The 21,587-nt window shown below is 46.3% G+C and overlaps 1 protein-coding gene across 9 annotated transcripts in view; it reads right to left on the bottom strand.

Annotated features, from left to right (window-relative positions):
• FAM178B (family with sequence similarity 178 member B) overlaps positions 1–21,587 on the bottom strand; it is a 1,338,131-nt gene that overhangs the window by 782,603 nt on the left and 533,941 nt on the right. For all 9 annotated transcript variants that reach the window (XM_063931992.1, XM_063931993.1, XM_063931991.1 and 6 more), the window contains exon 7: positions 7,399–7,501. In XM_063931992.1, coding sequence (XP_063788062.1) covers positions 7,399–7,501 — 103 coding nt within the window. The remainder of the gene's footprint in view (positions 1–7,398; positions 7,502–21,587) is intronic.

Raw genomic sequence — 21,587 nt, 5'->3', positions numbered from 1 at the left:
TCTAATCACTTCTATCATTCTTATCACTTACTAATTTCTTGAACACTATTTTTCCATTTTAATGACATCTAATTTTTGTATAACTTCCTTTATAGCTTCGGCTTCCTAACACTAATTTATTAACACTATAGTTTTTTCACTGGTAAGCTGCATTGGGATTTCTGGCTTATGCTGATTTCTTGGGGCGCCACACCCTGCACCTAGATAAAGTGCTAGGGACCCCAAATATACAGAGAGGCCTTGATGCGGCATTGGGGCTTATTCATACAATTGCGCAAATATATGTAACTGAGATCTCTGAATTCCAATATTATGTGGGATTTAAATCTGGTTACGGTTATCATTCAGGGTGCTGGGGGAAACAAAATGCCTTTTTTTTTAATTTATAGGATATACAGTACCACCCGACTCTACAGTCTTATAAAAGGCACCCCCTCCTCGTGCCATGCATGCACAGTATATATTCTGTCACTGCGCCAGAGCTTACTGCACATGACCATATCTCTGGGAAACTGACAGCGGTGCTATTTTCCTGTGATTTCTCTATTGCACATGTGCGTATCAGACATTGCATATCAGGGAGTACCCCGCACAACGTGCACTTATTACATACACACAAATGGGAAATACATGAAGAGAGACTTTTCTATGAAGGTGTAAATATGAAGAAATCAATAAATCAACAATCAAAACGATCCACATATTGATTAATAAAGTTCGTACTATACTTACACAGCAACTCAGAAAATCTAATTTGTTATTATTAATTGCTGATATAAATGGAGTATGACTCTGCATTGACAAACAAGGGAAATCACATTGTGAATCCTAAATGGCTACTAATCATTTGCATAAGCACATGTAATTACAGTGGCACACATTTCAGATCTGTCAAATAACTTTTTAGGACTTAAAAAAAATAAATAGGATTTTAATACCTACCTGTAAATCCTTTTCTCTTAGTCCGTAGAGGATGCTGGGGACTCCAAAAGGACCATGGGGTATAGACGGGATCCGCAGGAGACATGGGCATTTTAAGACTTTAATGGGCGTGAAGTGGCTCCTCCCTCTATGCCCCTCCTCCAGACCTCGGTTATAGGAACTGTGCCCAGAGGAGACAGACATTTCGAGGAAAAGGATTTTGTTAAACTAAGGGTGAGATACATACCAGCTCACACCACAACACACCATACAACATGGTATACAACCAAAACCAGTTAACAGCGTGAACCAAAGAGATCAGCAACAGGTTGACCTTTAGCAAAACACAACCTTTGTGCAACATAAGCAATAACTATTTACAATTACTGCAGATAGAATCCGCACTGGGACGGGCGCCCAGCATCCTCTACGGACTAAGAGAAAAGGATTTACCGGTAGGTATTAAAATCCTATTTCTCCTTCGTCCTAGAGGATGCTGGGGACTCCAAAAGGACCACGGGGTTTATACCAAAGCTCCAGACCGGGCGGGGTATCAAACTTGTAGAATTTTGCAAAAGTGTTTGAACCCGACCAAGTAGCTGCTCGGCAAAGCTGTAATGCCGAGACGCCCCGGGCAGCCGCCCAAGATGAGCCCACCTTCCTAGTGGAATGGGATTTCACCGATTTCGGTAACTGTAATCCAGCCATAAGCCATAAAATGAGCCTGCTGAATCGTATTACAGATCCAGCGTGCAATAGTCTGCTTAGAAGCAGGAGCGCCAACCTTGTTGGCCGCATACTGGACAAACAGCGCCTCTGTTTTTCTAACACGAGCCGTTCTGGCTACATACATTTTCAAAGCTCTGACCACATCAAGAGACTTGGAATCCGCCAAGGCTTCAGTAGCCACAGGCACCACAATAGGTTGGTTCCTGTGAAACGACGAAACCACCTTAGGCAGAAATTGTTCACGAGTTCTCAATTCCGCTCTATCCACATGGAAAATCAGATAGGGGCTTTTGTGAGACAAAGCCGCCAATTCGGACACCCGCCTTGCAGACGCCAAGGCCAATAGCATGACCACTTTCCAAGTGAGAAATTTCAACTCAACCGTTTGTAAATGTTCAAACCAATGTGACGTAAGGAACTGTAACACCACGTTAAGGTCCCACGGTGCCACTGGGGGCACAAAGGGAGGTTGGATGTGCAGCACACCCTTCACAAAAGTCTGTACTTCTGGAAGTGAGGTTAATTCCCTTTGAAAGAAAATTGATAAGGCCGAAACCTGCACTTTAATGGAGCCTAACTTCAGGCCCGCATCCACACATGCTTGCAAAAAGTAGAGAAAACGACCCAGCTGAAATTCTTCCATAGGAGCCTTCTTGGATTCGCACCAAGACACATATTTTCTCCAAATACGGTGATAATGCATCGCCGTTACCTCCTTTCTAGCTTTAAGTAGAGTGGGGATGACTTCCCCGGGAATACCCTTTCTAGCTAGGATCTGGCGTTCAACCGCCATGCCGTCAAACGCAACCGCGGTACGTCCTGGAACACGCACGACCCCTGCTGTAACAGGTCCTCTCTTAGAGGAAGAGGCCAGGGATCTCCTGTGAGTAATTCCTGAAGATCCGGATACCAGGCCCTCCGTGACCAATCTGGAACAACGAGTATCGCCTGAACCCTTGTTCTTCTTATGATCCTTATCACCTTTGGGATGAGTGGAAGTGGAGGGAACACATAGACCGACTGAAACACCCACGGTGTCACCAGTGCGTCCACTGCTATTGCTTGAGGGTCCCTCGACCTGGAACAATAAGTCTGAAGCTTCTTGTTGAGATGAGACACCATCATGTCTATTTGAGGAAGTCCCCAACGACTTGTCACTTCTGCAAAGACCTCTTGATGAAGACCCCACTCTCCTGGATGGAGATCGTGTCTGCTGAGGAAGTCTGCTTTCCAGTTGTTCACTCCGGGAATGAAGACCGCTGACAGAGCGCTTGCATGTTTTTCCGCCCAGCGAAGAATCTTGGTGGCCTCCGCCATTGCCACTCTGCTCTTTGTTCCGCCCCGGCGGTTTACGTGCGCCACGGCTGTAATGTTGTCCGACTGAATCAGGAAGGGCAGGTCGCGAAGAAGATGTTCCGCTTGCTGAAGGCCGTTGTAGATGGCCCTTGAGTCCAGCACGTTTATGTGCAGAGAAGCTTCCTGGCTTGACCATTTTCCCTGGAAATTTTGTCCCTGTGTGACTGCTCCCCAACCTCGGAGACTCGCGTCCGTGGTCACCAGAACCCAATCCTGGATCCCGAACCTGCGACCCTCTAGAAGTTGAGAACTTTGGAGCCACCACAGGAGTGAAACTCTGGCCCTGGGTGACAGGCTTATCTTCCGGTGCATGTGCAGATGGGACCCGGACCACTTGTCCAGCAGGTCCCACTGAAAAGTTCTTGCATGGAATCTGCCAAACGGAATGGCCTTGTAGGCCGCCACCATTTTCCCCAGTACTCGAGTGCATTGATGAATCGACACTCTTCGCAGTTTCAGAAGTTCCTTGACCATGTTCTGGAGTTCCTGAGCCTTTTCCAACGGGAGAAAGATCCTCTGCAGTTCCGTGTCCAGAATAATGCCCAAAAAAACGACAGCCGAGTTGTCGGAATCAACTGCGACTTTGGTAAATTTAGGAGCCAGCCATGTTGTTGCAGCACCTTCAGGGAGAGCGCAACGCTTTTTAGTAACTGCTCCCTTAATCTCGCCTTTATCAGGAGATCATCCAAGTATGGGATAATTGTGACCCCTTGCTTGCGCAGGAGCACCATCATTTCCGCCATTACTTTGGTGAAAATCCTCGGGGCCGTGGAAAGACCAAACGGCAACGTCTGAAATTGGTAGTGACAATCCTGAACAGCGAACCTCAGGAACGCCTGATGAGGAGGATATATGGGGACATGTAGGTATGCATCCTTTATGTCGACTGACACCATAAAATCCCCCCCCCCAGACGGGAGATCACAGCTCGGAGAGATTCCATCTTGAATTTGAATCTTTTTAAATACAGGTTGTGGGATTTTAAGTTCAGAATCGGTCTGACTGAGCCATCCGGCTTCGGGACCACGAACAGGGTTGAATAAAACCCTTTTCCCTGTTGTAACGGGGGATCCGTGACAATGACTTGCTGGTGACACAGCTTTTGTATCGCAGCACACACTACCTCTCTCTCTGGGTGAGAAACTGGTAAGGCCGATTTGAAAAATCGGTGTGGAGGCACGTCTTGGAGCTTCAGTTTGTATCCTTGGGTCACAATTTCCAGCACCCAAGGATGCAGGCCCGAGCGAACCCAGACTTGACCGAAGAGCTGAAGACGTGCCCCAACCGGTGCGGACTCCCACAGAGGAGCCCCAGCGTCACGCGGTGGATTTGGTAGAACCCGGGGAGGACTTCTGCTCCTGGGAGCTTGCCACAGCCGGCAAACTTTTTCCTCTTCCCTTACCTCTGGCCGCAAGAAAGGAAGATCCACATCCTTTTCTGAATTTATGAGACCGAAAGGACTGCATCTGGTATTGAGGCGTTATCTTTTGCTGTGGAGGGACAAAAGGCAAAAAAGAAGACTTACCCGCGGTAGCTGTAGAAACCAGGTCCGCGAGGCCCTCACCAAATAAAACTTCACCTTTGAAGGGCAGGGCCTCCATAGCCTTTTTAGAGTCAGCATCACCATTTCACTGATGAGTCCACAACGCCCTCCTAGCCGAGACTGCCATGGCATTGGCCCTTGATCCCAATATCTCTCGCTGCCTCCCTTAGATATATTGCTGCGTCCCTGATATGACCCAGCGTCAAAAGTACGTTATCCTTGTCCAGGGTGTCTATGTCAGATGACAAGTTATCTGCCCACCTTTCAATAGCGCTACTCACCCATGCCGACGCCACAGCCGGCCTGAGCAGCGTACCCGTAGTAACAAAAATAGATTTTAAGGTAGTTTCCTGCTTACGATCCGCAGGATCCTTTAGGGCCGCCGTGTCAGGGGACGGTAGCGCCACCTTTTTGGACAAACGCGCCAGAGCTTTGTCCAACGTGGGTGAGGATTCCCACCGTAACCTATCCTGCGAGGGAAAAGGATACGCAGTCTCTTGTCAGGGGATTCCCAAGCTTTTTCAAAAAGAGCGTTCAGTTCATGAGAGGGAGGAAACATTACCTCAGGTTTCTTTCCCTTAAACATACAGACCCTTGTGTCAGTGACAGTGGGGTCTTCTGTGATATGTAACACCTCTTTAATTGCCACAATCATGTACTGAATACTCCTGGCCACCTCAGGATGCAACTTGGCCTCATCATAATCGACACTGGAGACGGAATCCGTGTCGGTATCAGTGTTTGCTATCTGGGTAAATGAACGTTTCTGCGACCCTGAGGGGGCCTGAGATTGTGACAAACCATCTCCATGGATTGTCTCCATGCTTGGTTCTGATACTCATATTTGTCTAACCTCTTATGCAATAAAGCCACACTTGCATTTAAAACATTCCACATATCTACCCAATCATCAGTCAGCGGTGCCGACTGAGTCACTCCCACATTCTGTTCAGTCTCCACACCAGCCTCCTCCTGGGAAGAGCCTCCAACCTCAGATATGTCGACAAATGCGCACCGACACCCCCAAACACACTAGGTTATAGGGGACAGACCCACAGGAAGGTCCTTCAGAGAGACAGAAAAGGAGTTTGCCAGCTCACACCCAGTGCCCCACCGGTCTGAAGGAATTAAATAACGCCCCAGATCTGTAAGCGCTTTTATAAAAAATAATCAACACCAAAATTTTGTGCCCCTCCCCTTCTTTTCGTGCACCCTGTTACTTGTGTACAGCAGTGAAGGGCCAGGAGCAGCATCTCTACAGCAAGCGGGGGAGAAAATGGCGCTGGTTAGAGCTGAAGGAGGAAGCCCCACCCCCTACCCGGCGCGCTTCGTTCCCGCTTTTATTCATACTGGCGGGGTCTGTATACATTGCCTATGCAATGTATACCTTCATGCCAGTCTCAAATGAGGATATATTGCTGCCCAGGACGCCCCCCCCCTGCGCCCTGCACCCATATAGAGCCGCTCGTGTAAGGGAGCAGTGGTGCGCAGCGCGACCGCTGCGCGGTACCTCAGGAAGATCTGAAGTCTTCTGCCGCCTTTGAATTCTTCTTGCTTCTACTACTCACCCGGCTTCTCTCTTCAGGCTCTGTGAGGGGGACAGCGGCACGGCTCCGGGAACGAGCAGCTAGGCGCACCAAGTGATCAGACCCTCTGGAGCTAATGGTGTCCAGTAGCCTAAGAAGCAGTGCCTTTGAACTCACAGAAGTAGGTCTGCTTCTCTTCCCTCAGTCCCACGAAGCAGGGAGCCTGTTGCCAGCAGTGCTCCCTGAAAATAATAAACCTAACAAAAGTCTTTTTTAGAGAAACTCAGTAGAGCTCTCCTAGTGTGCACCCAGTCTCATCTGGGCACAGGATCTAACTGAGGTCTGTAGGAGGGGCATAGAGGCATAGAGGGAGGAGCCAGTTCACGCCCATTAAAGTCTTAAAGTGCCCATGTCTCCTGCGGATCCCGTCTATACCCCATGGTCCTTTTGGAGTCCCCAGCATCCTCTAGGACGAAGGAGAAAAGGCCTTTGGATGGACTGGTTATTTTAGTGGTGGGTGAGGGCAGACATTCATCTGAGAACACTGATTAATTTATGGGGGTATATTCATTACCTGTCGGAAAGGATCCGACAGGTCAGTATTCAATGAGCGGCCAAATCCGACTGTTGGATTTGGCCGTTCCCGACAACTGTCACACAGCCGCTCATACTCCGTGCTGTCCCGTCCGTGCCGCTGCTGTTTCCCGCTCCTCGCCTATCCACGGTCCTCGCCTCACCCGTCAACGTCTCACCCGTCCACGTCCCTCGCTTCACCCGTCCACGCTCCTCGCCTCACCCGTCCATGGTCCTATCCTCACATGGTCCCGTCCCCTAATACCTGTCTCCACACCCCCGTCTCATCTCCTCAGTCCCGACAATGTCAATCTGACCTTAAAAAAAAGTCGGATTGACATTGTCGGAACCGGGGCCAAAACCTGTGGGTTTGGCCGCGTTACCGACAATACACACGTGGATTCCGACAATCCACGTGTTTTCGGACAAGTCTGGAATTCCCGACAGAAAAGCAGCTGGCAATGAATAGGTCGGTACCCCTTCCGACCTAAAGCTGTCGTAAACTGCAGCCTTTCCGACAAGATGGCAGTTTCCGACAGGTATTGAATACATCCCATGGCCAGATTAGAATCAGTTATTGTCAGCAGTGACTTGACCAGCCCCTCTCTCTTCATGTTACTAATGTAGCATTCACCATGTAGGATAAAAATCCCCACCATGAGCCAATGTCTTCTTCTGTATCTGCCACATCCGCAGTGAAAACTAACCATTGCAATAAAGTATGAAGTGTAGTAGAACCTTAAACTTTACCTGAAACAGCCATTGCAGCATAGGACGAGGACAACGTTTGTGATGATACAGGGTGCTGAGAAAGCCAACTTGCACAAAAAAAATCTGATAGGTAAATCCAGAGCTAGAGGCAAACAACACATATAGTTCTAGTTATGGACAAAGTAAGACTTTAAAAAAGACTTAAGACAAAACATCTATGCTGTAGACTCACATTTATGACTGTACTTTGGTGGTCATTCCGAGTTGATCGCTCGCTGCCGTTTTTCGCAGCGCAGCGATCAAGTGAAAAAATAAGATTTTAAACCTACCGGTAAATCTTTTTCTCCTAGTCCGTAGAGGATGCTGGGGACTCCGTAAGGACCATGGGGGTATAGACGGGCTCCGCAGGAGACATGGGCACTCTAAAGACTTTAGAATAGAATGGGTGTGCACTGGCTCCTCCCTCTATGCCCCTCCTCCAGACCTCAGTTAGAGAAACTGTGCCCAGAGTAGACGGACAGTACGAAGAAAGGATTTTTGTTAATCTAAGGGCAAGATTCATACCAGCCCACACCATCCACACCGTATAACCTGGAATATACGCAACCAGTTAACAGTATGAACAAAAACAGCATCAACCAAAGACTGACCTTAACTGTAACATAATCCTTATGTAAGCAACAACTATATACAAGCCTTGCAGAAATATGTCCACACTGGGACGGGCGCCCAGCATCCTCTACGGACTAGGAGAAAAAGATTTACCGGTAGGTTTAAAATCTTATTTTCTCTTACGTCCTAGAGGATGCTGGGGACTCCGTAAGGACCATGGGGATTATACCAAAGCTCCAAACCGGGCGGGAGAGTGCGGATGACTCTGCAGCACCGATCGAGCAAACACGAGGTCCTCATCAGCCAGGGTATCAAACTTGTAGAATTTTGCAAAGGTGTTTGAACCCGACCAAGCAGCTGCTCGGCACAGCTGTAACGCCGAGACGCCTCGGGCAGCCGCCCAAGAAGAGCCCATCTTCCTAGTGGAATGGGCCTTTTCCGAATTTGGTAACGGCAATCCAGCCGTAGAATGAGCCTGCTGAATCGTGTTACAGATCCAGCGAGCAATAGTCTGCTTAGAAGCAGGAACGCCAACCTTGTTGGCCGCATACAGGACAAACAGTGCCTCTGTTTTCCTAATCCGAGCCGTCCTGGCTACGTAAATTTTTAAGGCCCTGACTACATCCAGGGACTTGGAAACCTCCAAGTCTACCGTAGCCACCGGCAACACAATAGGTTGGTTCATATGAAACGATGAAACCACCTTAGGCAAAAATTGAGGACGCGTCCTCAACTCTGCTCTATCCACATGGAAAATCAGATAGGGGCTTTTGTGAGACAAAGCCGCCAATTCGGACACCCGCCTTGCAGATGCAAAGGCCAACAACATGACCACCTTCCAAGTGAGAAATTTTAATTCAACTGTTTGAAGAGGCTCAAACCAGTGAGACTTTTAGGAACTGTAACACCACGTTAAGGTCCCAAGGTGCCACTGGGGGCACAAAAGGAGGCTGGATATGCAGCACTCCCTTTACAAAAGTCTGGACTTCTGGGAGAGAAGCCAATTCCTTCTGAAAGAATATAGATAGGGCCGAAATCTGTACCTTAATGGAGCCTAACTTCAGGCCCATATCCACTCCTGTCTGTAGAAAGTGGAGAAAACGGCCCAAGTGGAGCATTCTTGGCTTCACACCAAGATACATACTCCCTCCAGATACGGTGATAATGTTTCGCCGTCACCTCCTTCCTAGCCTTTATCAGAGTAGGGATGACTTCCTCCGGAATACCTTTCCAAGCTAGGATTCGGTGTTCAGCTGCCATGCCGTCAAACGTAACCGCGGGAAGTTTTGGAATACGCAGGGCCCCTGCTGCAACAGGTCCTCCCTGAGAGGAAGAGGCCATGGATCTTCTGTGAGCATCTCCTGAAGATCTGAATACCAGGCCCTTCGAGGCTAATCTGGAACAATGAGTATTGTCTGAACTCTTTTTCGTCTTATGATTCTCAATATTTTTGAGATGAGAGGAAGAGGAGGGAACACATAGACCGATTGAAACACCCACTGTGTCACAAGGGCGTCTACCGCTACTGCCTGAGGGTCCCTTGACCTGGCACAATACCTCTGAATCTTCTTGTTGAGGCGCGATGCCATCATGTCTATTTGAGGAAGTCCCCAAAGACTCGTTATCTCTGCAAAAACTTCTTGATGAAGTCCCCACTCTCCTGGATGAATGTCGTGTCTGCTGAGGAAGTCTGCTTCCCAGTTGTCCACTCCCGGAAAGAAGACTGCTGACAGAGCGCTTACGTGATTTTCCGCCCAGCGAAGAATCCTAGTGGCTTCCGCCGTTGCCACTCTGCTCCTTGTCCCGCCTTGGCGGTTTACATGAACCACGGCTGTGACGTTGTCCGATTGAATCAGAACTGACAGGTCACAAAGAAGATTCTCCGCTTGTCGTAGGCCGTTGTATATGACCCTTAATTCTAGAATGTTGATGTGTAGACAAGCCTCCTGGCTTGACCATAGTCCCTGAAAATTTCTTCCTTGTGTGACTGCTCCCCATCCTCGGAGGCTCGCGTCCGTGGTCACCAGAACCCAGTCCTGAATGCCGAACCTGCGACCCTCTAGAAGGTGAGCATTCTGCAGCCACCACAGGAGAGACACCCTGGCCCTGGGGGACAGGCTTATTTTCTGATGAATTTGAAGATGGGACCCGGACCACTTGTCCAGAAGGTCCCACTGAAATGTCCTTGCATGAAACCTGCCGAAGGGGATTGCCTCGTAGGTCCCCACCATTTTTCCCATTACTCGAGTGCATTGATGAACTGACATTCTGTTCGGTTTTAACAGGTCTCTGGAGTTCTTGGGCTTTTTCCATTGGGAGAAAAACCCTCTTTCGTTCCGTGTCCAGAATCATGCCTAAGAACGATAGCCGAGTCATTGGAACCAACTGTGACTTTGGTAGATTTAGAATCCAGCCATGCTGCTGGAGCACTCTCAGGGAGAGCGACACGCTTTTCAGCAACTGATCTCTCGATCTCACTTTTATCAGGAGATCGTCCAAGTACGGGATAATTGTGACTCCCTGCCTGCGCAGGAGCACCATCATTTCCGCCATTACCTTGGTGAAAATCCTCGGGGCCGTGGAAAGCCCAAACGGCAATGTCTGAAACTGGTAATGACAGCCCTGTACAGCGAATCTCAGGTACGCCTGATGAGGGGGATATATGGGGACATGAAGGTATGCATCCTTTATGTCCAGTGACACCATAAAATCCCCCCCTTTCCAGGCTGGAGATAACTATCTGGAGCGATTCCATCTTGAATTTGAACTTTTGCAAGTACAGGTTTAGGGATTTTAGATTTAGAATGGGTCTGACCGAGCCATCCGGTTTCGGAACCACAAACAGGGTTGAATAGTAACCCTTCCCCTGCTGCACTAGGGGAACCTTGACAATCACTTGCTGTTGACACAGCTTTTGAATTGCAGGTAAAACTATCTCACTTTCTGGGGGAGAAGCTGGTAAAGCCGATTTGAAAAATCGGCGCGGAGACACCTCTTCGAATTCCAGCTTGTAGCCCTGGGATACAATTTCCATCGCCCAAGGATCCACGTCTGACAGAACCCAGACCTGGCTGAAGAGTCGAAGACGTGCCCCCACCGGCGCGGACTCCCTCAGATGAGCCCCAGCGTCATGCGGTGGATTTAGTAGAAACCGGGGAGGACTTCTGCTCCTGGGAACTAGCCGTGGCAGGCATTCTTTTCCCTTTACCCTTACCTCTGGCGAGGAAGGAAGAGCCCCGACCTCTTCTGGATTTATGCGACCGAAAGAACTGCATTTGATATTGTGGTGTTTTCTTTTGCTGTGGGGGAACATAAGGTAAAAAAGTGGATTTACCCGCGGTAGCTGTGGAAACCAGGTCCGCGAGACCTTCCCCAAATAACACCTCACCCTTGTAAGGCAAAACTTCCATATGCCTCTTTGGAGTCGGCATCACCCGTCCATTGGCGGGTCCACAGGGCTCGCCTAGCAGAAATCGCCATGGCGTTGGCTCTCGAACCTAGTAGCCCAACGTCTTTCTGAGTGTCTCTCATATATAAGACTGCGTCTTTAATGTGACCTAAGGTCAATAAAATGGTATCCCTATCTAGGGTATCAATGTCAGCTGACAAGGTTTCTGTCCAAGCTGCTACCGCACTACAAACCCAAGCCGATGCTATTGTCGGTCTGAGCAAAGCACCCGTATGTGAATAAATAGATTTTAAGGTAGTTTCCTGTCTGCGATCAGCAGGATCCTTGAGGGCCGCCGTGTCTGGAGACGGTAGCGCCACCTTCTTGGACAAGCGCGTTAAAGCCTTGTCCACCCTGGGCGAGGATTCCCAACGTACCCTGTCCTGTGCAGGGAAAGGATACGCCATAAGAATCCTCTTGGGAATCTGCAGTTTTTTGTCTGGAGTTTCCCAAGCTTTTTCAAATAACGCGTTCAGCTCATGAGATGGGGGAAAGGTTACCTCAGGTTTCTTTTCCTTAAACATGCATACCCTCGTGTCAGGGACAGAGGGGTCATCTGTGATATGTAAAACATCTTTTATTGCAATAATCATATAATGAATACTTTTGGCCACCCTTGGGTGTAGCCTCGCATCATCGTAGTCGACACTGGAGTCAGAATCCGTGTTGGTATCCGTGTCTGCTACTTGGGACAGTGGACATTTTTGAGACCCTGAAGGGCCCTGTGACACAGTCAAAGCCATTGATTGACTCCCTGTTTTATCCCTGGACTCTGCTTTGTCCAATCTCTTATGTAATAAAGCCACATTTGCATTTAAAACATTCCACATATCCAACCAATCAGGTGTCGGCGTTGCCGACGGAGACACCACAATCATCTGCTCCACCTCCTCCTTAGATGAGCTGTGGAGAAAATAGCGCTGGTTAGTGCTGGAGGACCAAGCCCTGCCCCCTCACCGGCGGGCTTCGGTCCCGCTCAAATTATTTATACTGGCGGGGGTTTATTAATATACTGCCTCTGCAGTATCTCCTTTATATGCCAGTGTCCCTAGAGGTTTTTATTGCTGCCCAGAGTGCCCCCCCCCCGCGCCCTGCACCCTTACAGTGCCCGCTGTGTGTGTCTGTGTGTGTCTGTGTAAAGATCTGAAGTCTTCTGCCGCCTGTGAAGTCTTCTTTTCTTCTTAATACTCACCTGGTTTCTATCTTCCGGCTCTGTGAGGAGGACGGCGGCGCGGCTCCGGGACGAACGGCGAGGGTGAGACCTGCGTTCCGACCCTCTGGAGCTAATGGTGTCCAGTAGCCTAAGAAGCAGAGCCTATCATTTAAGTAGGTCTGCTTCTCTCCCCTCAGTCCCACGATGCAGGGAGTCTGTTGCCAGCAGTGCTCCCTGAAAATAAAAAACCTAACAAAAAGTGTTTAACTGAGAAACTCAGTAGAGCTCCCCTGCAGTGCACCCAGTCTCCTCTGGGCACAGGATCTAACTGAGGTCTGGAGGAGGGGCATAGAGGGAGGAACCAGTGCACACCTATTCTAAAGTCTTTAGAGTGCCCATGTCTCCTGTGGAGCCCGTCTATACCCCCATGGTCCTTACGGAGTCCCCAGCATCCTCTAGGACGTAAGAGAAAACGGCAATTATGCGCATGGTACGCAGCGCGCATGCGCTAAGTACTTTCACACAAAACTTTGTAGTTTTACCCAAGCTCGAGCAACGTTTTTCAGTCGCTCGAGTGATCGTAGTATGATTGACAGGAAGTGGATGTTTCTGGGCGGCAACTCAGCGTTTTCAGGGAGTGTGCTAAAAACCGCAGGCGTGCCAGGCAAAAACGCAGGAGTGGCTGGAGAAACGGGGGAGTGGCTGGCCAAACGCAGGGCATGTTTGTGACGTCAAATCAGGAACTAAACTGACTGCAGTCATCGCAAGACAGGAGTAGGTCTGGAGCTACTCAGAAGCGGCATGACATTTTTTAGTAGCAATTCTGCTAATCTTTCGTTCGCAATTCTGCTAAGCTAAGATACACTCCCAGAGGGCGGCAGCCTAGCGTGTGCAATGCTGCTAAAAGCAGCTAGCGAGCGATCAACTCGGAATGAGGGCCTTCATTATAATTGTAGATGTATATGTATGCAATTTTGTAAGTAAATTTAAATTAAAGCAGCTAACTTCTTTCTAAAAGATCAATCTTAGTAATACTTTCAATAGGACCATGAATGATGCAGTTGTACTGTACAAATAAAAAAATTCAGAGCACTGTACAAGCAAAAAGAAAAGTACTGTACACATATGGCCTTATATAACGGGATGCATTTAAAACCTGGCAGCCAAGATCCGACAGTAAGAAGACCGACAGCGGGATTTTGATGGTCAGAATCCCAAAGGATCCTGGAGGTAAGTATGGGGGTTAGTCACTGGGGGTGTTGGGGTTATGCTGGGGGTGTTGGGGTTAGGCTGTGGGAGATGGGATTGGGTTCGGCTGTGTTAAGGTGATAATACTTCTATCGGGACCCTGTCTGCCAGGGATTTATACCCCTGATCAGCTCAATGAAATTCTTCCGTTTCTGTAAACTTGGAATCTATGACATAACCTCCTCTGTCTATGTCAGCACAGTGTTATTAACAAATACTGTAGTCCCAAAATACACAGGGGGAGATGTACTAAGCCTTGAAAAGTGATACATTTCACAGTGATAAAGTACCAGCCAATCATCTCCTAACTGCAATTTTAGAGGCCGGGTTTCAAAATTGACAGTTGGGAGCTGATTGTTTGTACTTTATTACCGTGCAATTTATCACTTTTCAAAGCTTTGTACATCTGGCCCATAGTACCTGTTCCATTAATTATCCCAGAGAGCAATTAGTCACATACACCCAGCGGCCACTTTATCAGGTACCTTTCTATTACTGGGTAGGAGTAGAGGGGGTTACTCCTGGAACAGCACTAATTCTTCCTGGCATGGAATGAGCAAATTTTCTATTCCTACTGCACATGCGCACAATTCAAACATCAATGATTTAATCATTGACGTCTATCCTTGCGATGACTACCTGCCACTATTTCATGGCTATTTCTATATAGTCCACCTACTGCAAGCTCGATGATTGTGCATTCATAAAAGCCTATGCTTTTCTATATACCCTTGTTATATGATATGGTTACTAGAGTAGTTGTTGCTTTCTGGTCCACTTAAACCAGTCTGGCCATTCTCCTCTCACCTCTCTCATTGACAAAGCATTTTCACCCACAGAACTTCCGATCAGAAGATATTTTTGGTTTTGTTCAAACCTTTCTGTAAACTCTAGAAATTGTGAGATACTTAAACCTCCCCGTTTGGTATGAAGATTTATTCCATGACCTAATTCACAGAACCTATTAAAATGGAAGTAATTTATGACCATTTCAATTAATAAATGTAGAAATTTAAGATTAGAACTGAACGCAATCACAACTGTAAAGGCAGTGTTTAAAGGGACATGAGACGCTGTTTCCTGAACTTTTTATTATTTTAAAGCATATTCCATTTCTGTTATCCACTCCCAACTCAGAACTTGGCAGTTATACACTCAGATAATTCAGACATTTAACATTACTAAACTGGTTTGAGATACTGATTGTATTGGTTCCTGTTGTTCTCTGTGATCTACTTAAGAAAATATATAATAATATCTCAATTCATGTGCCTGCCTGTTTGATGTTCTGACATTACAACCTTGCTTCGCTGCCACTACCAGCTATGTAGTCAGCTTAGAGGCTGGAGAAATAGCGTGACTGATAATTATATCAGTAGGACAGTCAGTTCATGCAATTGTCCAAGCTGGTATCACAATAAATATGGTAAGCAGGCCTGGAGCATCTGCTATCATTCTTACATGAAGAATCAACTGGACATTTTATCCCTTTCACAGTTTACTTGAATCGCCTCTATTGTCAGTGGCCTGGAATATTGTAAGGTCGTTCATGGCAATAAATGATTTAAGAGACAGCTAATAAAGCCGTTCTTTGTTCATTAATGGAGATTATTACATTACATATGTACCATATGAGCCAGACCGTCACATAATTCTTTGTCTGGAGATGCTCTATTTGTTGAAAAATAACAGACAAAGCTGTTTGAGTCGCCCATCTTCCACCACATCAATGCACTTTACCCAGGGAGGATTTTCATTATAGAAATCGACAGTATATCAGAGTGGCCCTCATTTTCATTATGCAAGAACAAAGCTACACAAAATTTTGGCTGTACATGAATTTAATGATGTCATTTCATGACTATTAGATTGTATTCACCTCTAAATACAGCTCACAAAGCACACAATCATTTATTGGGACTTTTTGTAGCGTTAAGAGCAATGTTAATAAAAGTAAAACCAGATCCCTTATAAAATGAAAGTAATAATGGATGATTTATGGAGATGGAATTAGATTATGAACAGTCTTATATAGGGCTTGAAATTCAAGTGCGACAAACAGCATTTCTTACTAACTACAACGCAACCATATACTGTAGTTCAATTACTGCAAAGTACAAGGGAGAGAGAACTTGAGTCATTTTGTAAGTGTCAAGTAATATACTCTTCTACATTATGAAGAAGGGAACTCTTTTTAGGACACCATAAATACTGACAAATCCCCTTTAAGCAAACAGTAGTAAAATCAACATTTACTTATACAGTGTGATAAAGATGGAAACCATCTTTGTTCATAGACTCCATATTGCTAAGCTGTTAATAATTGTTTATCAGATCAGAGTTGATATTGGAAAGAACTGCAAGGCGTTGCACTTTGAGTGAACTATATTGAAACCTTCTTATGATCTATTTTTATTACTTTTCTGAGTAAAATATAAATGTCAGCAGCTAGACATATAGGCTTCACAGGTGTCCAGTAGTTTGCGGTATGGAAGGTGTGAAAACATAACTAGACATAGCATGACTCACTTTTAGCAAAATTCCCCTAACTAACCCATTTAAAAGCACATACAGTATAAAAAAATATAGACGTTGGCAAATATATTACGTATAAGATAGGAGTTTTATTAGCCAATAGGATTAAGCTTCGTGTCAGGAATCGACGACACCATATGTTAATTTGTATCACTTTATAATGTACGGCTTGTAGGAAATAAAGCTCTCTGCTCTATTACTTTCCACTTTATACACGTGTGGCTAGTTATTACAAAGGTTATTTTGTTGACTGGTCACTGGCTGCAGCCGTGTATGAACCTGATGCTGACTGACAGAATGCATGCTTGAACTTGGTTAAGCAAAGGGTGCCCTTTCCTGGGGTTACCTTTATCAAGTGCATCCTCTATGTGTCACTACACTAAAGACAAATGTTACCCACACACAAATATTTAAATAATACCCATAAACATATCTTAAAACAGTCCTGTGATGTTTCTCCATTAAACTGCATTCGGCTAGCTGGGTCTCAATTAAAGTGTGCCAAATAGGTACCTGGACCATAATGGACAGGTGTACTGTATATGGAAAAATGTCCTATTACTAAATGAAATACCATTGGCAACCTCCCTGGATTAACATGTTAGGCACTTTTAGCAGGTGGGTCACGTTCTAGGAAAACTGAATGGATAGATCTGCCACTTGAATTGCCTATAGTCAGCACTTACGGCAGTGGTTTCCAAACTGGGTGCCATGTCACGCCAGAGTGCTTGGGGATGCGGTCGTTAGATCGACAGAGCTTTGGTCGACAGCCATTAGGTCGACCACTGTAGGTCGAAACGCATTAGGTCGACATGTACTAGGTCGACATGTACTAGGTCGCTAGGTCAAAGGGTCGACATGAGTTTTTCAAATTTTTTGGGGGTTGACTTTTTCATGCTTGACGATCCACGTGGACTACAATTGGGAACGGTAACCTGTGCCGAGGACAGCAGTAGCGGAGCAAGGCACCTTGCCCGAAGCATGGCGAGCGAAGCGAGCCATGCGAGGGGACACGGTGCACTAATTGGGGTTCCCCGTCACTTTACGAAGAAAACAACACCAAAAAAAAGTCCAAAAACCCATGTCGACCTAGTACATGTCGACCTAATGACCATGTCAACCTATTGCCCCTGTCGACCTTCCATGGTTGACCTAAGTTGAGTCGACCTAACGACCCATACCCAGTGCTTGTAGGGGTGCCACGGCAGTTAAGTCCCTAATCAAATTACAGCATCTGGACTCCAGTGCACTGCCTGTTGCTTTAGATAGGCAACTTGCAGCGATGTACAAAGGCTGTGACTGGCATATCTACCCCCTTCTGCAGATTGCTTCCATTCTACTCCTCCTCCATGTAGCTTCTTAAATACAGACCTCAATATAAGTAGGGTCCCCTCTTCTTCCCTGTCTACAGCTGACTCAATTCCTTCTCAACTTTTGTCCCATCCTCTGTCTGTGCCTCTGGTTCCTCTCTGTGTATCTATCACAATCTTATATTATTCTCTCTGCCTCAACCCTGTATCTGCACCTGTGTCTGTATGTGTGTAGCTGTCTCTCTGTCCAGCTATGCTTGCCTGTCTATTCCCCATTTGTGTCTACGGGACTGATTTATCAACAAGTAATATTCCTGTTATCTGTTGTTACATAAGATAAATGGTGCTCGAGCCAATCAGCTCCTGTCATGTGTTTGAAAAATGAGAGTTAGGAGCTAAATGGCCGGAGCACCATTTATCATATGTAACAAGTGATAACAAGATGATCACTCGTTGATAAATCTGCCCCAATGTCTCTTTATTCTCCATCTGCTCCCTCAACCCACTGCCCACTTGCCCCACACCTCTCCCTCCTTCTCTTACATTTATTCATTTCTTCATAGTTTTCTTTCCTTCTCTACCGGTCAGTGTAAACCAGATAAACAAAACAAATATTGATAAACAAAATTAGTGCTGGCAAAATGACATACAAAAACCCAACCAAATCCACCACCACAATACCTCAATATGAAACCATTGGCTTAGGGGTGCCATGACAACAATTCTGTGCCACAAATTGAGAAAGTTGGGGTGCCATTGCCTCAGGGCACCTTTGGAACAGGCTGTGCTTTGGACAGTCTTTGTGAAAACGGTCTACCCCAGTCCAGGGTTGTCTATAGCTCTTTCCTAGATATTTTATACAGTAATCATATACAGGATCATCATATAAATTTAATATAGAAAAAAGCTGGAATTGGGTTATCTAGAAGAAAGGGGTCATGATAGGATCAACTATTATATGATAGTACCCACCTCTTTTTGCACAGGGGGCTAAATGTGGAACACAAAGGGATATAAAGTATCTGTCACATCTACGATAAGGTCAGATTTAAGCCCCGTTCAGCACTGCCCTGCTGTGCACTCTCTTACACTCTCCCACTCTTGCTCTGTCCCGGCGCACCTAGGTCTCTGTACTGGCGGACGCAAGTCCTGACCCTCTCCTCATTCTGCTACTGCAGCGGCCGTTCCACATGGGGCTGAGTCCGGGCGCCGCCATGTTACTTGCGGGTTCTTCTCCACTAAGCACCAATGGTCACTCACAGGAACAGCATCAGCAGGGAGGAACCAATCAACTGAGACCCAGAGGTATAAATATCTTTCACTAGCACTTCCTGGTGTCAGTGCTTTGTTGTCCTTAGCCTGCTAAAGGCTCCAGTAGTGTCTCCCTGTTCCAGGTTTCTGCCAAAGACACTAGTGCAATACTGGCACTCACTGACTTTGGGGGTAATTCAGATCTGATCGTAGATGTTCTAACTTTAGCACATCTACGATCATTTATGCTGACATGCGGGGGGACGCCCAGCACAGGGCTAGTCCGCCCCGCATGTTAGGCCCTAACGCCGTTGGCATGCCCCCTCCTGCCCCTGCCTTTCAATCAGGCAGAGACGATTGCAGCCCTGAGATGCTGATAGCATCTCACCGGGCTCTCAGGGGGTGCAGTGAGGGCTTCAGACTGTGATCGCTGCAGCATCTGTATTAGCCCCTTTGTTCCTGTAGCCGCAGCCTGGTTCTCCTGCGATCCAAACTTGCTCACAGTCTGGAATCTAGTCTGTAGCCACATCCCAACTTTCCTGCAATCCAGATCTGCTCAGTCTGGAATCAAGCCTGTAGCCGCATCCTGGCTTTCCTGAAAATCCAGACCTGCTCACAGTCTGGTATCAAGGACCTAATTCAGACCTGGACGCTGCTAGTACAGCAGTTGAAAAAAGAAAGAATGGGAGCGCAGAATGAATCCAGTATATTGTTTTATTTAAAATATTAATGTGTCATCCACATAAAAAAGCAGTACATAAACTAACCTAAAAATAAACAGTTGATATTATATAAATGTGAACAAGACTGCCATATCTCCTGAGCAGAAATAAAATTAAATATCAATGAAAAGCTTTTAATAAACCCTAATTAGGGCTGTAGTGATGCTTCATAAAAATCAGCCGTGCGTCCACGAGCTGAAATGGTTGTGAGAAGGAGACTAATGAAAAAGTGCCTTTGTTATAAGTCACTGTCCTCCTTGAATACAATGGAATCTCATTAATAAAGAGTGTCCCAGTATTGGACTTGCGGACAACCGTGCTGTAGTGTTAAGTAGCAAATGGATAGTGATGGTCAACTTCACTTTGTGGTATATCACCTGATATGGAAGCCTCTCCGTCAAAGGCGCTGTACTGAGCCGGGTTTGCAGCGGCTCTGTGCAGTGAACGTACAGCTGATCTCGTCACCTGGAGAACCATCCAGATGAACCAGATGAACACGGTGGTTGGATTCCGCTTAGGAGTGCTGTGCCAATCTGGATATGCAGCAGTGAAAAAAGGCTGAAGCAACAAATTCCCCGGCCGTTGGTGGAAAAGTCCGTATTACTTGCGGCTGCGGTCCACTCGATGCATACGGCTCACAGGATGTCGGGAAGATATAGCAGTCAAATAGAGTCCTTCAAGGGAGTACCTTAACGCGTTTCTCGGCCCACAACACTGGCCGTTCCATCAGAAGGAAGTGAATAGGCAGATCATGGCTAGCCTTGGTATATATACTTTGTTAATTAAAAAATCCTAATCAGCTGTGCCGTTAAATGCAATTAATTCTAAACACAAGTCTCCTATTAGACTAAACCGGTATATTAAACCACTAAGAAAATTAGTAAAAAGAAAGTGTAAATGTATGGACATATATATCCAAACACAGATGTACAGGTCTAATGCAAAATATATACAATATAGTATTATCTGAGATATATCAGTTGCTATTCATCTACTGATTGTAAAATAAATGTCTTCCATGGGCTCAATATAATCTTTCTAAAAAAGGAAAAAAGTTTTTTTGTTTTGTTATTCTATTATAAGATGGATTTTAGATCCTTCATATAAATTGCATAATAAGTATCTTTATGGACTCAATTTAGGAACAACAATGAACTTCATCTATATATTTGGATAGCGATAGTAAATGCATTGTTAATCAAATAATAGATGCTACGATTTTCTTAAAATAGCATATAATCTAAATATGCAGAAATTCTTTGAGGAGATATTTCTTCATAAAAGAAAAAGGAGAAGAGAGAGGAGAAGAGATTATGCCGTGTGTCAGTGCCTCACCCAAGACCTCCAGAGTTACATATACTGGAGGTAATCAGGTGAGGCAGTACCATTGTATTTATGCCGTGTGCTACTGCCTCAACTGTTTATTTTTAGGTTAGTTTATGTACTGCTTTTTTATGTGGATGACACATTAATATTTTAAATAAAACAATATACTGGATTCATTCTGCGCTCCCATTCTTTCTTTTTTCATATTTATTTTGGTCCATTGTTGGGGCAGCCCGCCCACAACTGGTGAGCAGCCGTCTGAATCCAATCATACATAGTGTGTGTATTGTAGAGCGCCAATTTCTTGTTTACACTTTTAGTACAGCAGTTGCAGGCTGAAGCCCGGTGAGGTGTGCGCACGCGCAGCAGCCGCACAGCGCATGCGCACACAGTGAGATGCGAAAGCATCTCAATTGTGTAATCGCCTCTGCTTGATTGACAGGCAGAGGCGGTCGCAGGGCATGTCGGCAGCGTTAAGGTGTCATTTCCGGGGCGCCTGCGTTGTCCGGACCGTTGGCAGAGTGGGCTGCGTCAGCTGTGTGATGTCACACACAGCCGATGTGGCCCAAAACATGGTGGGTAGCCGCCTACCTTCGCTGCTAGGCTGCGTAGGCAGGGAGCTA

The sequence above is a fragment of the Pseudophryne corroboree genome, chromosome 6 (genome assembly GCF_028390025.1).
Source record: "Pseudophryne corroboree isolate aPseCor3 chromosome 6, aPseCor3.hap2, whole genome shotgun sequence".
Classification (NCBI taxonomy): domain Eukaryota; kingdom Metazoa; phylum Chordata; class Amphibia; order Anura; family Myobatrachidae; genus Pseudophryne; species Pseudophryne corroboree.
The sequence above is the reverse complement of the archived record's forward strand: the minus strand, read 5'-3'. Positions and strand labels throughout refer to the sequence as shown.